Here is a 17,640-nt window from a genome sequence, read left to right on the forward strand (position 1 = left end):
GGTATAAAAGCGTCAGCCGACGCCATCTTCTTCAGTCTTTCTTGCCGCACGGCGCCCGAAGCAGAAGCAGTTCGCAAGTGCCGGTCGGCCAGCTCCTGTGTTTTCAGCTACTGAAGTCTTCAAAAAAGCTAAGTACCCCATTGGGGACCTTTACTTGCCTCAGCCGATGTCAGATAAAACTGTAAAAGTTAATAATTGTTTAACTTGTGGGAAACAAATGCCTCATAAGGATTTCCACTCTTACTGCTTACCCTGCCTAGGCCCAGAACACAACGTCTCGGCCTGTACAGCTTGCGCTTCTTTCAATAAACGCACTCTTAGGCGTCGGTCAGAGTTTGCACAGGATTATTTTGGGGAAGATTTCTGTTATATCATGCCGTCGGAGCTTCCGACAGCACATTTACCTAAAAAACGGAAGGATAGGGACCGACACTCGCGGTCCGCGGTCTCGACAGACACCACGCTTAGGCCTACCGCGAGCGTCTCTGTCTCCTCTGAGCCGGTTTCACAACTGCTACAGACAGACGACACTGCCCCACCGGTTACTTCGGTACTGGAGGCCAGCTCTGTGCCGGTTTCTGTTCTCCCCTCTGAGACCGTAGCCCAGGATATTTCTGACACCATTTCAGTGGATAAGACTACTCCAGCATGTGGGGCTGCCAGGCCTCCAGTGTCTCTGTCCATTAAGGCCTACACACGTGCTAAGGCTGCCAAACAGGCTAAGTCTCTCCCTCCAAGATCCGTTTCTCTGGGATCCACTTCTGGTTCTCAAATTTTAAGTTTAGCTGAGGACCTTATTTCTTTAATTAGGGGTTCTCAGCCACATCCAGATAGAGGCTCTCTGCCACCTTTTGTCAAGAGGCTTAGGGTTGAGCAGGTAGATCCCCAGTCCTCCGATGAGGCCTCAGGTGATTCTGCACATTCAGACTACCAGGAGGAGGCCTTTGCGGCCTACGAGGATTCTGATGCGGAGGAATCCATTCCCTCTGCTTCTCCTCCTGAGGAGTTTTCCTTTGGGAAAACTTCAAATGGCAAGGCCAAGAATACTCAGATTCTAGGAAAAGGTTAAGGGAATTTTTAAAGCTACCTCAGCATAGACCCTTAGCTATTCCTCCAGTTTTAAATGTTTTAGATGATGTGTACTTAGAATCTAGTGTTTCCCCTGACTCCCTCCCCCCTGCTCCTGTCAAGCCAGACAGGTACTACAGGGTCCCAGACACACATCAATTTCTGTATAAGGGCCATACTGCTGACCCTGAAACTATTTCTCAGGGGCCTAAAGGGGTTTCCTCCACTACTGCTAAGAATCCACTTCCTTTGGAAAGAGATTCTAGGGCTCTAGAAAGTTGGGGCAAGAAAGTATATACATCTTCCACCCTTTCTATGCGAGCATTAAATTGTCAATTTCATATGATTCAGTATCAGGAATACATGTTGGATGACTTGCAAAAGAAATTGGCTTCCCCTGAACCATTAGATAGAAAAGGGTTACAGGAATTGGTTCATAATACTCAGCAGGTTAGCAGCCATTTCCTTCAGTGTGGATATGATGCATTGGAAGCTTCATGTAGAGCAGCAATGGCAGGTGCGGTCATACACAGACATGCTTGGTTAAAGGAACAAACATTGCCAGACCATGTGAAAATTAAGCTTTTGGATGCACCACTAGAGAAACTTAAGCTATTTGGTGCCACTGCACAAGAGGTTTTAAAGAAAATAGAGGAAAAGGCAAAATCAGTGCAAACAGTTAAAGATTTCCTCCAGGTACAGCCTCCAAGATTCAGCAGGAATTGGCCTTTTAAGCATTGGGCCTTTCCAGGCACAGACAAATTTCAAAGAGGCAAAAACAGACGTGGCAGAGGTAGAGGGCAAAGTTGAGGCTCCTACAGAGGACGCCAGTGGCAGCCTCCGAACCAGAGAGGTGGGGCAGGACCTTCCACTGCTCCGCAGGGACAATCTCAATGACTTGACATTGACTCCGCCATCCAGGACTCAATTAGAAGCACCTTTGGGTGGAAAATTATCTTTATTCTCACAAAATTGGCACAATATTACACAGGACAAATGGATACTGGACATAATAGACAAAGGATACAGATTCCATTTTCATTCACTACCAACAAGACATGGCAGGCCAAATCTGCCACCAAATCAAAGGGCAGAGGCACTCAAACAAATAACAAACCTACTTCAAATAAGAGCAATAGAGAAGGTTCCTTCTGCAGAACAAGGCCAAGGATTTTATTCAAGACTGTTCCTTGTTCCAAGTAAAGAAAACCAATGGAGACCCATTCTGGACTTGTCCGCACTGAATACTTACCTTATTGTGCCAAAATTCAAAATGCTGACTTTACAGCAACTCCTTCCCATGCTGGGCAAGGGGTCTTGGCTGTTAACTCTGGACCTCAAGGAGGCATACCTGCATGTCCCAATCAGACAAAGTTGCAGAAGATACCTCAGATTTCTTGCAGGCTCAGAGCATTATCAATTCTCAGCATTGCTCTTTGGCTTATCTACTGCGCCCAGAGTGTTCACGAAATGCCTGGCATCAGTAATTGCACATTGCAGACTCCAGTGGATACAAATACACCCTTACCTGGATGACTGCCTTATACAAGCGGACAGCCAACAAGCCTTGTTAAAAAAAAAAACTTGGACTATGTCATTCACCTACTGCAGGCCTTGGGATACCCAGTCAATATTCAGAGATCAAGTCTCGTACCATCCCAACAAATACCTTTCCTGGGTGCCACACTGGACACAAACACGCAGATGGCATTTCTGACAAAAGAAAAACAAAAACAATTACCAGAATACTTCAGAAAATTGGCAACACACACCCAGATGACTGCAAAGAAAATCCTGCAGGCCCTGGGTTTCATGGCATCTTGCATTCTTCTGATTCCACATGCAACGCTGCATATGAGGAAACTACAATGGTATCTAAAAAGTCTATGGTCTCAACACAGCCACAGCCTGGAAGCATTGATCCCACTCATTTCATGCCTTCAAAAGGAATTCCTATGGTGGGCTCAAACAAGCCAGATAAACAAAGGTCAGCCTTTCAGCAAGCCTCATACAAGTCAAACCATAACAGACGCCTCAGACCATGGATGGGGGGTGCACATGGAGGGCAGATGCATTCAAGGACAATGGACACAAAAAGAAAAGCACCTGCACATCAACCAAAAAGAAATGCTGGCAGTGATGCATGCAATCAAGGCCTTCAAAAAGTTCATGCATCAGGGCCTTCTACTAATAGACAGACAATACCACAGTTATATGTGGTACATAAACAAGCAAGGAGGTACCCATTCCTACCCTCTTTGCAGACTGGCAGTGAATCTCTGGGATATTTCCCTACAATTGAAAATAGAGCTACAATCCCAGTTTGTACCAGGGAAGGACAATGTTCTGGCGGACAGCCTAAGCAGAAACATCATGGATCCACACGAATGGATGTTGCATCCAGACATTTTCTTACAAATAACTCAAGCATGGGGAAGGCCGGACATGGATCTTTTTGCCTCCCACCTCAATCACCATCTGAAAAAGTTTTGCACAAGGACATACCACCCTCAAGCATGGAAGGTGGACGCTCTCTCCTTCAGTTGGAACTCTCTAACACTATATGCCTTCCCACCTCTTCCTTTGATGACCAAGATGTTGCTAAAGATCAAGACAGAGCAACCGAAAGTCATTCTGATAGCTCCAGACTGGCCAAGACAACACTGGTGTACCCACTGCTACGGAGCTTGACACACACCAATCTGTGGCTCCTTCCTCAAAGGCCACTTCTTCTGACACAGCACAATTACAGGACACTACACCCCAGCTTGAAAACATTGAAGCTGACAGCTTGGAAGATTCCATGACTATTCCTCAGGATACTCTTTCCAAAAGGGTAAAAGATATCATCCTGGAGGCGCGCAGACTTTCCACTAGAAAAACATACTCAGCAAAATGGAAGGGATTTCTTATCTGGAACAGCAAAAAGGGTCAAGACCCATCAGTGATGAGCATTCCACAGGAAATGCTCCACAATGGCCTTTCATATTCTTCCATAAAATACATGCTTCAGCAATATCTGCCAAATATAACACTGATCCGCCTGTATTTTCTCACCCATTGCTAAGACAGTTTCTAAGAGGTATAAAGAACATCAACCCTCCAAGGAAACAACCAGTGCCTGCATGGGACCTCAACTTCATGCTGGAAAAATTAACTCTTCCTCCCTTTGAATCAGCAGCATCTTCAGAGTTGAAATTTCTGTCTTGGAAGACAGCTTTCCTTCTGGCAGTAACCTCAGCAAGAAGAGTCTCTGAGCTACAGGCCCTTATGGCAATACAACCATTTCTCATTTTTCATCAGGACAGAGTTTCTTTGAGAACCAATCCGTCATTCATGCCAAAGGTGGTATCCAGGGTGTCCCTGAATCAAGCTATTCACCTGCCTACCTTCTTTCCCAATCCTCAAAATAAAGGAGAGAGACTTCTACACACCTTGGACATACACAGACAGTTGCGCTACTACTTGGACAGAACAAAGTCTTTCAGAAAATCTGACCAGCTTTTTGTAGCTTGCGCTGCTGGATTGCAGGGAAAAGCAATTTCCAAACAGACAATTTCTAAATGGATTGGAAATTGCATTCGATTCTGCTACTCTTTTCATGGAAAAACTGTGCCAGCTGACATCAGGCCACATTCCACCAGAGCTACAGCCACCTCCACAGCCTTCTTAAGAGGAGTGGCAACAAAGGACATTTTAGAAGCTGCTACATGGAGCTCCATGCATACATTTTCCAAACATTACAACCTGCCTTTATATTCCAGATCCAGCGCAGGGTTTGCTTCTGCAGTCCTGCAGGGCATTTTAGCTACACCATCTTTGTCTTGGTGCCTACCACCCCCAGGTTGGCTATGGTATTCAACCCATATGTCAGGACTGCAGTTGCATCCTTGAAAGACATAGTACAGTTTTGTACCTACCATAAATGTAGATGTCCGATAGATATGCAACTGCAGTCAGGTTTTCCCTCCCACCTACCCCTCTGTGGTATTCTTTTGTGTTTCTACCCCTCATTTTAGCTACCTGAGTAATCTTGTATGGTGTATTTGTTTTTGTTGTTGTACTTGTCTGGAATGTTTTCTCTATTTTCAAAATTTAGAGGGCACCTGGCATCTGGGGCAAGAAACACTGAAGAAGATGGCGTCGGCTGACGCTTTTATACCCCAGGTGCTCTGACGTCGAGGAAAGGGCGACATCAGCCGACGCCGGACCCAGACTTTGGAATCCGGCTGACCGAAGGGCCTGAGGCAGGACAACCCATATGTCAGGACTGCAGTTGCACACCTATCGGACATCTACATTTATGGTAGGTACAAAACTGTACTTTCTCTCCCATCAAAAATCTCCAGCCAGGTGCACCCTCTAATTCATCAAGCTATATTTTACTTGAGAGGTTTACAGTGGACTTTGTCAGTTCAGTGGTATATACAGTCTCAACTGATGTATTTTCCTGTTCACCTTTTCCTCATTTGTAGAAGTCTTGTTCAATGGTAGTTATTCTCCCCTAGTTTCACAAGGTTTCCCATTTGTCTACCATCACCCCAAGCCACAGTGACCATGGACTCTTCAGAACTGGGTGGGTAGGTGGGGTTTTCATGGGGAAATATTGACCAAGGCATGTGGTGTACTGCCCCTTCCCTCAGAGGCCAGTCTTCACTTCTATGATCTAGAGATGAGGGCAGTTGTAGGCTGTTCAGGACTGCATTCCCCAGAGGTGTGATCTCTGTCCAGATAATGTCAGTGGTTTGGAATATCAGCAATCAAGAGGGATTGTGCTCTTACACATTGTGTCAAGAAGTGGTTAGAGTTTGGCAGTGGGCGATAGATTCCCACAACTTTCTGATAACAACAGCTCATATCCCAAGGAAATAAGTAGGTCCATTCAGCTTTCCTAACGATTGGTCCCTCGATCCAAAAGGAGGTAATGCCCCAAGGTGGAACAGAATCTCTTTAAGGAGGTCCCCTTAAGAAGGCTTAAGATAACGTCAAGGAAGCAGTGAGAATGCCCCCCCCCCCACGCATACGTGGAAGTATGAAGTGGCAGTCATTTGAACCTTTATGGTGGAATAACTAGACCAGTCCAAGCAGAAGAGCAGAAAAAGGGCCTACATCCTTGCTAGATGCCCAAATAGAAAACCTCTTCCATTTATTTCTGTATATTTTCTGGTAGAAAGTTTCTGTGTACTGCCTGTGATGAAAGGCTGGACCATGAAACTATTGCCGCAGTTGGCGAAACCATGTATTTAATTTCAGGAATGTGGGTGAGGCATTCCAGAAGGGTGAGAGAGAACGTCAGGAACAAGGTCCAGCACCCACGGGGGGGGTGCGGTAAATGAGATAAGGCTAATAAGGAAACCAAAACTGTTGAGGCCAAAAGGGAGGCAATAAGAATCGCCTTTGCCTTGTTCTATTTGCTAATTGGCCCCAGCTGTTTGGTCCAGTGAACATTTATATCTCCCTGCAGTATGGACTTGCAGTCTAGGGCATTCTTTTGGTTCAGCCATCCTCTGGGCCATGAGACCATCCAAGGTTTTTAGTAGCTGGATACACTTGTCCCATCAGTTGAGGAGAGATGGAGGAGGCAACATTGGATACAAAAGTTATGTGCTTTCCATAATGATATATATATCTGTGTTGTCTTTCATCTTGCTCAACTTTCCTTCCCTGTGGCCCCCTACCAAATTTATTTTGTCAGTTTTGGGTCTGATTTGACTGCACTGGAGTCACTGCAGTCAAACCAGAGCGAAAACTGACAAATTTGGCACTAGTGACCGCCTGTCTAATACTGCAGGGGTTCCAAGTGTTCCTATTCTTGGATGATTGGCTCCTGCCTGCCCTCATCGGGCATTATTCATCCAGAAAGAGGGCCTTGACCCCTCTCTTCAGATTTCACATGAGTTCAGTAGGCCTTGTCAGTCCAGTGACCCCAACTTTAACAGCCCCTCAGCAACCCAGTTAGACTAGCACAAATGTACAGAAATCACGTTAGATGTAGATCACATCCAAATAATTGTTAAAAAGGATGTTCATTCTTCTTTCACTTCAAACAGCTGTAATTGTCATGGAAGCTCCCATGTTAGGGTGAGGGGAGACATTACAAAAGGAAAACTGTTTAAGGTACTTGGACACCATTAGAAACCAACCATTGCATCAACTCCCTGGAATGAGGCCAGTACTGTTTGCATTGCAGGCATTTCAAGACTCTATGCCAGTAGGAGTGATTTCTTATCAGACCGACATGTCTGTAGTATGGTACATCAACAAGCAAGGAGAAACCAGATCTTCTCTTTTGTTGAGATGCCATGAGCATGTATGCGTGATGTCTTTCTTTTGCTTTCTTTTAGCAACGCATATCCTGGGTACTTCAGTGTACTAGTGGGCAGGTTAAGCAGATGCATTTTTCTGCTGCATGAGTGGTCCCTCAGATAGTGGCAAATGAATTCAGTTGCTCTGTCTTGTTTTGCTTCCTTATTAAACAAGTGCAGCAGTTACTTTGTCTAATTCTTCCTCATGGTGAGTCACAGAGGGGGGTGCTCTGATCGACATGTGGCCCATTTACTCCTTTTCCTCTTTCCTATTGATCAAAAAATTCATTCAGAACGCAGAAGATGCAAGGCGAAAGTTATCCCCCTTTCTCCATATTGGCCTTGACAAGTCTGGTTCCAGTATCTTTGGTCTCTCCTCCTGAGTCCTCCTGGACTCTGGCTTGTAGCGGACATTCCTATCCCATCCATTTTGTGCATCTTTTCCTGGACCCAGAGACTTTGAAGTTAACCACTTGGTTCCTCCAATTTTAACAATGGCCAGAGACTCCAGGCTTTCGGACAGCATGGTACATATCCTTTGGGCTTCACAGAAGTCTGTCACCAGAAAAGTATATTGAAGTAAATGGAAAAGATTTCTGTTTTGGGCTACAGGAAAAGATTTAGATCCTTTTTCCTGTGCCCTTCCTTCCACTTTAGTTTTTGCTGGAATTGTTACAAAAAGGTTTTAGCTTTTCCACTACCAAAGTACAGCTCGCAGCTATTCCTGATTATCAGGTGGAGCACAAATAAGACTCCCATAGCCTCTTTAGAGGTCTCCAAGGCTTGGACGTACCTCCTTCACCCCCTATAAGGGACCCATTTCCTCCTTGGGGTATTACAGTGATGCTTCAAGCCCTTACACTATTTTAAACCAGCAGCTTCTGTAGACTATATTTTTGTTTGGTGGCAGTTAACTTCTGCACAGAGAGTTTGAGTTGCAGGCCCTTTTCATGCACACAACCATGTCTGTTTTTTCATAACGACGTGGTTTTTCTAAAACTGAATCCATGTTCTATTTTGAGGGTGGCATTCCATTGCAGTATAAACCAGTCCATTAATGTACCAGCTCTTTCCAAAGCTGTCAGGTACGAGAGGATGTACATTGCATTTGCTTGATGTGTTCATAGACGTGGTCATATGTAAAACTAAAGATTTCAGGAAGTCTGATCAATTTTGTTGCCTTATCGAAAGCTAAATTAGGATATGGTGTTTCCAAGGTCACGCTTTCAAGATGACATTCTAATTGTATTCCATTTTATAACAAAGTAGGCTTATTAACTACGAAGCCAATAGTTCATTTGATAGGCAGTAGCAATTTCCAGTTTTTCAACATATCCTCCCATTTGATGAGATTTTGTGCTGCTGTCTACAGTCAATGCCTTTGTGTCTTACTGTAAGTTGCATGTACAGTCCAGAGCTTGTAAGAAGTATACTTGATTTACCTAGGCAAATTGGTTGCTAGGGAAAATGGACAACATCGGTTAAGTTGTGTACTCAACTTTAATCATAGATTTGTAGTATCCTATTTTCGTTTGCTTCGACATCTCTTCTCTTTCCCCCTTCTAAATTGACACCTCCTGTACCTTGAATGATTTTACTATAGAGGAGTCTTGCTAACATAAACTTCAGCAGGTTTGTTGCTTTTCTTAACATGGGACACCTTTTTGTATTCAGCATAGTCTTTAATTGGCTTTTTATACTGAGCATAATCTTTAATTAGCTCTCAATATTGGAAACCTGTTGCCTAATGTTAGGCAAACTCGATCTGAGGTATTCTGAGGAAGGAGAGGGAATTGTGGGTAGGGAGGAGTCTGAGCCCTGGATCAGAAAGTTTAAAGGTGCCAGGACCAGATCAGAGTTCCATCAGATGAAAAGAAGACAAAGCTGCTTTATCATTATAGTTGGTAACATAAATTTCATGTCTTATGGCATGTTGGATTCTGAGGCTATTTAGTATCTTGTGCTTTGATATAATTCTGTCAGCCTGTAGTGAAAGCATTGAGTAGTACAACAAATGGAGAAGTAAAATAAATACGAAATTTAAGAAATGGCTTTGTTTAAAGCCATTGAATTCCTCAAATAAAAATACATTTTGTCGTGGTCAAAAAGACGAAAATTCAGTTGCTCTCTACTGTTTATACAAAAATTTCAAATTTTGATTGCAAGTTAAGTGCCGAGTTCACTATCATAAGACCCAACAGTTCTTTAGTGATGTAGTGGTTTACATCTGCTGCTTAAATGGTGGTGTATATTTTTTTGTCAGAAGTTATGCACTAACTAGTTTCCAGGTGTTTAACAGTGATCTGCTGAAGATTTGTGTGAAGCTTACCTGTTGTAGTTTGACTCTGCTTCATTGCTTTTTGCTGGCATTGACATTTTCCCCCTTTTGTTTTCTAGAATGGAACAACAGAGGATGTCTCTTCAGATGATGAAGAGGAGGAGGATATGGGAGAGGTACATGTGAAGTTACAAAACAAAATGAGAGTGAAGTAGGAGTTTGTAATTGTTTAAAGGTGGATAGGATTAGTATGTTCTTTAGTAATGTAATGGTTTGAACTCTGAGGCCTTTTGTAGGGGGTAATTTGGAATCTCCTCTACTAATATCCCTAGTAAAGTACATTTCTGTAAATCTTTTCAGTTCTTTTACCTTGCAAATGCAGGTGTAGGTATGGTCGGAGCATATCCTGCCATCGTGTTTCAGTTTGTGCGTGCTGTTCCCCTGCTTTTCCCTTTTTTTCTGCTATTTATACAGTTAGGCTGTTAAAGGAGCACTCCTCCTTTCAGTGGTTTAAATACATTGACTGCTTGGTTACTGACTGATCACTAGCTAGAACCTGCAGTGACACTGTCTTTACTGATTGAGAAAATAGCTTGGTGGAAAGCATTGCCAGATGGTGGGACAGCCCTTCTGCCTGGCAACCTGGAGGAGATCCTTAGAAGCACTCAAAGCTGTCCTCAGAGAAAGATGCAGTCTGTAGAGGATACGTAGTGCATGGAGTAGCAGGAAACCCCTTGGTGTGATCTCTGATCTGCACAGGCTGAAGGGAGGAGGAACTGTCATTCAACTGTTGCAGAATAGGTTTATATTTCTGTCCATATTTGAGAGTATGAGTAATTGTGCACCCAGACAGCCATATATGGGGTATGTGTTTATTAGCAGGAGAACACCCAGCCACCTTGAATTGAGATTCCAAGAATCCTTCCTGAAAGTGTAAGTTGCTAAATTCTTGGTTGAGGAGTCTACTTTCCTGACCTCCTGCCAAGCTTAGAAAGGTTTGCTAGTTTGGATTTTGTTGTCCTAGTTTTGGCCATGAAGCTGGCTCAGATGTTGGACATGCACCCTACTGTTAATCATCTGGTGGGACTTGATATTCGTGTTTCACTGTTGCAGTCATTACTCTAGGGTTATCCTGCTGGCAGGCTACCCTCAGTCGGCCAGAATTCCAAAGTCTTGGTCCGGCGTCGGTTGCTGTTGCCTCTTCCCTGACGTCAGTGTGCCAAGGGTATAAAAGATGCAGCCGACGCCATTTTCTTCAGTCTTTCTTGCCGCACGGTGCCCAAAGCAAAAGCAGTTCGCAAGTGCCGGTCGACCGACTCCTGAGATTTTCAAATCCGAATTTCAGAACCGAAGTCTTCATTAAAGCTAAGTACTCCATTGGGGAAACTTTTTTCTTGCTCCAGACCGATGTCAGAAAAAGTTAACAATTGTGTTTCTTGTGGGAAGCAAATACCTCATAAGGATTTTCACTCTTACTGTATTCCTTGCCTAGGCCCTGATCACAACATTGCTAGCTGTCGGTTTTGTGCTAGATTTAACCAACGCAGTATCAAGCGTCGGTTCGATTTTGCATTTCATTACTTTGGCCGAAGATTTAATTATATAATGCCGTTGGAACAGCCGGCGTTTACAAAAAACGCAAGGACAAGGAATAGGCATCCGAGGTCCAAAACTGACGAAGCCTCTACTGGGCCAGTCGCCAGTTCTCAGTGAGGCGCTTTCGCAGCCCCTGGCGCCCACTACCTCAGAGCCACAGGCCGCTACTGACTCCCACGTGGAGCTAACTGGGCCTCTGGATACTCAAGGTATTGGACACTCTGAAATCATTCCCTCAGATGGGTCCGGAGCAGCTGAGCAGGCATCGGCTTCTGAGGGTGTCTTCAGACCTATACAACTATATATTAAGCCATCTTCAGCTTCAAAGACTAAAGCAGCTCTAAAGACAAAGAAGCAAGTACAGCGTTCTCCTACTCAGACTTCCATGCCTAAAAAACAGATGCTCAAAATTACTTTGATCAGGTGCTCCCATCCCCCTCCTGATAAGAGGCCTAGGCAAGAGACAGAGTATGATTATTCTGATCAGGTATCTATTTCCTCTAATTCCTCTTCTGAACAGGATTACTCCATGCTTCCCTATGAGGATTCTGATGCTGAAGAATCCATTCCTTCAGCCTCTCCTCCTGAAGATTATTCTTTTGGGGAAACCCTGCATACTATGAGGGAGCATTTCTACTGGGAGAGCCAAGATTACTCTGAATCTAAGAAAAGGCTCAGACTTTCTGCTACTTCCTCAGCACAGACCCCTTGCTATTCCACCTGTTCTAGACATTGTAGACTGTATATTTTCAGAGTCCGGCCTGTCCCCTGACTCTTTACCCCCTGCACCTGCTAAGCCAGACAGATAGTACAGGGTCCCGGATTCTCATAAATTCCTATATAAAAACCCCGCTGCTGACCCAGAAAGTATATCTCAGGGTCCCAAGGGGGTTAACGCTTCCACTGCAAAAAACCCTGTCCCCTCTGATAGGGATTCTAGGGCTCTAGACAGATGGGGGGAAAAAAGACTACACCTCTGCTACCCTGGCTGTAAAGGCTTTAAATTGTCAGTTTCATATGCTTAAATGTCAGCAATATTTAATGTCACTGCTTAAACAGAAAATGTTGATAAATACTGAATGCTCAGAGAACAAGGAATTGCAGGGTTTATTGCATGCAACTGAACAAGTGGGAAAGCATACTTTGCAATGTGTTTGATTCACTGGAGGCCTCTTGCAGGGCTGCTGTTACATGTTCTGTTATTAGAAGGCATGCTTGGTTAAAGGAACAGAATCTGCCTGATCATGTTAAAGCAAAATTATTAGATGCACCATTGCAGCATGATACTTTGTTTGGTACTAAAGCAGAAGAGGTGTTGAAAAAAAAGAGGATAAAGCAAAATCCATGCAGACAGTCAAGGATTTCTTACAGGTACAGCCACCCAGGTTTAGCAGGAACTGGCCTTCTAAAAATTGGTCCTTTCCAGTGTCGGACAGACCACAGAGGCAGATACAGGTGTCCTAGAGGCAGATCTCGGCCCCAAGGCTCATACAGGCCCAAACAATGGGGTGCCCCTACCTCCAAAAGCGGAGAAGACAAATCACAGCCTTACAGGAAACAGTCCCAATGACTTTCCTCTACCAGTTCCAAGCAGATGTCCTTCAAGGATGCATCTGCAGTCCTAACATATGGGTTGTCCTGCCTCAGGCAGCCCTTCGGTCGGCCGGATTCCAAAGTCTGGGTCTGGCCTCGGCTGATGTCGCACTTCACCCGACGTCATAGCTGCTGTGAATTGGGTATAAAGGCATCAGCCGACGCCATTTTCCTCAGTCTTTCTTGCCGCGCAGTGCCCGAAGCAGAAGCTTGTTCGCAAGTGCCGGTCAGTCAGATCCAGAGATTTCTACTACCGAAGACTTCTAAAAAGCTAAGTACCCCGTTGGGGACTCTTTCTTGCCTCAGCCGATGTCAGAAAAAGTAAATAATTGTTTAACTTGTGGGAAACAAATACCTCATAAGGATTTCCACTCTTACTGCCTTCCGTGCTTAGGCCCAGACCACGACGTATCAGCTTGTCTAGCCTGTGCTTCCTTCAACCGACGGACACTTAGACGTCGGTCGGAGTTTGCAGAGGAGTTTTTTGGTCCCGCTTTTGCTTACAAAATGCCGTCGGAGACTCCGACTCCACAATTAGCTAAAAAGCGTAAGGAAAAGGACCGACACTTGCGGCCCGCGGTTTCGGCCGAAACCACGGTTAAGCCAACCGCGAGTGTCTCGGTTTCGGCTGAAACAGAGTCCTCGGTTCTTCCTTCGGCGGAAAGCATGCCTCCGATAGCCGAGGCCTCACACAGCATGGCTGAATCTGCTACTGAAATTACCCCTGCTGTAGTAGCCACCCAGGATTTATCGGATACTATTCCTTTAGACATATCTACTCCTGCACGTGGAGCTGCTAGTCCCCCTGCATCTATGTCTATCAAGGCTTTTTCTAGGGCTAAAGCAGCTAAATCTTCTAAGGCCTTGCCTGCTAAAAGCCCCTCACACAGGCCTACCTCTAGTTCCCAAATGCTCAGCCTGGCTGAGGATCTCATTTCTTTGATCAGGGGATCCCAACCTCACCCAGACAGGGCCTCTCAACCCCCTCCAGAGAAGAGGCCTAGAGCAGAGCCCCCGGATCCTGTTTCTACAGACTATTCCTCGGATGATTCAGAAAACTCAGATCCTCCAGAAGGCCCATATTCTCCTTATGAGGATTCTGATGCAGAAGACTCAATTCCTTCTGCCTCTCCTCCTGAGGAATTTTCTTTTGGGGAAACCTTACACGCTATGAGAGAGCATTTTCAATGGCAGGGCCAGGATTTTTCAGATTCAAGGAAAAGGCTAAGGACCTTTTTGCATTTACTACAGCATAGGCCTTTAGCCATTCCTCCAGTACTTACAGTTGTTGATGATGCATATAATGATGCTTGTACTGCCCCTGACTCTCTTCCCCCGGCCCCTGCCAAGCCCGACAAATATTACAGGGTCCCAGACACACACTTTCACTTGTATAAGGCTCCTATTGCAGATCCTGAAACCATTTCACAGGGCCCCAAAGCTGTAGCAGCTGCCTCTGCCAAAAACCCCCTCCCCTCTGAAAGAGAATCTAGAGCATTAGAGAGATGGGGTAAAAAAGTTTATACTTCTGCTACTCTTTCGGCTATGGCCTTGAACTGTCAATTCCACATGATTCAGTATCAGGAATTTTTGTTAGACCAGCTAAATAAAAAACTGTCCTCTCCTGAACGTATAGACAGCAAGTCCCTTCAGGATTTGGTACATAACACTCAGCAGGTCAGTAATCATTCCTTAAAATGTGTCTATGATGCACTGGAGGCTTCCTTCAGATCAGCTATGACTGGAACAGTGATTAGAAGGCATGCATGGTTAAAAGAGCAATCCTTACCAGACCATGTAAAGTCAAAGCTTCTGGATGCTCCCATGGAGAAACAAAGTTTGTTTGGCTCCCCTGCACAGCAAGTGCTAAAGAAGGTGGAAGAAAAAGCAAAATCTGTCCAAACAGTCAAGGATTTCTTACAGGTCCAGCCTCCGAGGTTTAGTAGAAATTGGCCTTCGAAGAATTGGTCCTTTCCAGACACCTCCAGAGCACAGAGAGGCAGAAATAGGCGCCCAAGAGGCAGAGGTCAATCCAGAGGTGCCTACAGGGGACGTCAGTGGCAGCCTAACAACCAGAGAAGTACTGCCACAGATCCAGCTACGACCACTTCCACAGGAAAAACACAATGACTTGACTCTGATACCGCCTACCAGGGAACAACTGGAAGCACCCTTAGGCGGAAAGCTAGTCTTATTTTCCGTAAACTGGCATTACATTACAGGAGACAAATGGATTTTACAGACAATAGACAAAGGCTACAGGTTTCACTTCCACACTCTACCAAAAAAGAGAGGAAAGCCAAACCTACCACCAAACCAAAAAACAAACGCTCTAGAACAAATCAACCATCTACTAAGGATGAGAGCTATAGAAAAAGTACCTCCTATGGAACAAGGGCAAGGATTTTACTCCAGACTTTTCCTGGTACCAAGAAAAGAAAACCAATGGAGGCCTATTCTCGACCTGTCCGCTCTGAACACATATCTTTGTTCCAAAATTCAAAATGCTGACCCTACAGCAACTTCTTCCCATGCTGGGCAAGGAGTCTTGGCTGGTGACTCTAGATCACAAGGCGGCAAGGGGACTCTCTCTTGCCTCAGCCGATGTCAGAAAAAGTGAATAACTGTTTAACTTGTGGGAAACAAATACCTCATAAAGATTTCCACTCTTACTGCTTACCTTGTTTAGGCCCAGACCACGACGTAGCAGCCTGTTTAGCCTGTGCTTCTTTCAACCGACGAACGCTTAGGCGTCGGTCGGAGTTTGCTGAACAGTTTTTCGGCTCAGGTTTTGCGTACATTATGCCGTTGGATCCTCCGACTTCTCAAATTGTTAAGAAACGCAAAGAAAAAGACAGACACCCGCGGTCCGCGGTTTCGGCCGAAACCACGGTTAAGCAAACCGCGAGTGTCTCGGTTTCGGCCGAAACCGAGCAAACGGGTCAATCTTCAACCGAATCCATGACTACTACCAAGGCTCCTGCTACCCTAGTTGAATCGGCCTCTGAAGTTTTGCCTACTAATGTGGTTTCTCTAGAATTATCGGACACCATCCCTTTGGATGTCTCTACCCCAGCACGTGGTGCTGCTAGGCCTCCTGCAGCCATGTCTATAAAGGCCTTTGCCAGGGCTAAAGCAGCCAAAACTGCTAAGTCTGTGCCTGTTAAGCCCCCCTCTCACAGGCCCAGTTCCAGTTCCCAAATGCTTACTCTGGCAGAGGATCTCATCTCTTTAATAAGGGGATCCCAATCTCACCCAGACAGGGCCTCTCAACCTCCAGAAAAGAGACCTAGAGCAGAGCCCCTGAGCCAGTGTCCTCAGATGACTCTTCTGATGATTCAGACAATACAGACCATCCAGAGGCTCCTTTTTCTACTTATGAAGATTCCGATGCTGAAGAATCTATACCTTCTGCCTCTCCACCAGAGGAATTCTCCTTTGGGGAAACCTTACATGCCATGAGAGAGCAATTCCAATGGCAGGGACAAGATTTCTCAGATTCAAGAAAAAGGCTTAGGACCTTTCTACACTTACCGCAACACAGGCCCTTAGCTATACCTCCAGTTCTTCCTGTTGTGGATGATGCATTTAATGATGTTTGCACTGCTCCTGATACTTTACCTCCAGCCCCTGCCAAGCCCGATAGGTTTTACAGGGTGCGGACACTCATCACCACTTATACAAGGCTCCCTTGCAGATCCTGAGACTATCTCCCAGGGGCCTAAGGCAGTAGCTTCGACCTCAGCGAAAAACCCTCTCCCTTCTGAAAGGGAATCCAGGTCCTTAGAGATGGGGTAAAAAGTATACACCTCTGCTACTCTCTCAGCTAGAGCTTTGAACTGTCAGTTTCATATGATCCAATACCAAGAGTTTATGCTTGATCAGTTAACTAAGAAACTGTCCTCTGATGATTCCTTAGATAAGAAATATGTTTTAGAAATGGTGAATAACATTCAGCAGGTTAGTAACCATTCTTTAAAATGTGGCTATGATGCACTGGAGGCTTCATTTAGATCAGCCATGACTAGCACAGTTATAAGAAGGCATGCATGGTTGAAAGAACAGGTCTTGCGGATCATGTTAAGGCAAAGCTATTAGATGCTCCTATGGATAAGGTCAGTCTATTTGGTTCTCCTGCCCAGCAAGTAATGAAGAAAATGGAAGAGAAGGCAAAATCTGTACAAACAGTTAAAGATTTCTTACAGGTTCAGCCCCAAGGTTTAGCAGGAACTGGCCTTCCAAAAATTGGTCCTTTCCAGACTCCTCTAAATCTCAGAGAGGCAGGAATAGACGTTCCAGAGGCAGAAATCAATCCAGAGGAGGTGCCTACAGAGGACGCCAGTGGCAAGGCAATAACCAACGAGGCACAGACACAACCACTGCCACTGCAACAGGACAATCACAGTGACTTGGCTCTGACACCGCCTACCAGGGAACAAATAGCAGCACCCTTAGGCGGAAAGTTAGCCTTATTTTCAAAAAATTGGCACTATATCACAAGAGACAAGTGGATTTTGCAAACCATAGACCAAAGCTACAGGTTTCATTTCCACACCTTACCAGTAAAAAGAGGAATGCCAAACCTACCACCAAATCAAAAAACAGAAGCTCTAAAACAGATAGCTCAATTAACAAAGATGAGAGCTGTGGAAAGGGTACCACCTACAGAACAGGGCAAAGGATTTTACTCCAGACTCTTCCTAGTACCAAGAAAAGAGAAAAGTTGGAGACCTATTCTCGACCTGTCCGCTTTAAACACATTCATCATTGTTCCAAAATTCAAAATGCTGACCCTACAGC

The 17,640-nt window shown here is 45.0% G+C and overlaps 1 protein-coding gene across 1 annotated transcript in view; it reads left to right on the top strand.

Annotated features, from left to right (window-relative positions):
- Positions 1-17,640, top strand: part of LOC122806154 (ubiquitin-conjugating enzyme E2 Q2-like) — an 800,789-nt gene that overhangs the window by 250,984 nt on the left and 532,165 nt on the right. Inside the window, exon 3 of the mRNA XM_044076390.1 lies at positions 9,771-9,827. Coding sequence (XP_043932325.1) covers positions 9,771-9,827 — 57 coding nt within the window. The remainder of the gene's footprint in view (positions 1-9,770; positions 9,828-17,640) is intronic.

Source organism: Protopterus annectens, chromosome 7.part0 (assembly GCF_019279795.1).
Source record: "Protopterus annectens isolate FY-2018-M chromosome 7.part0, PAN1.0, whole genome shotgun sequence".
NCBI lineage: Eukaryota > Metazoa > Chordata > Ceratodontiformes > Protopteridae > Protopterus > Protopterus annectens.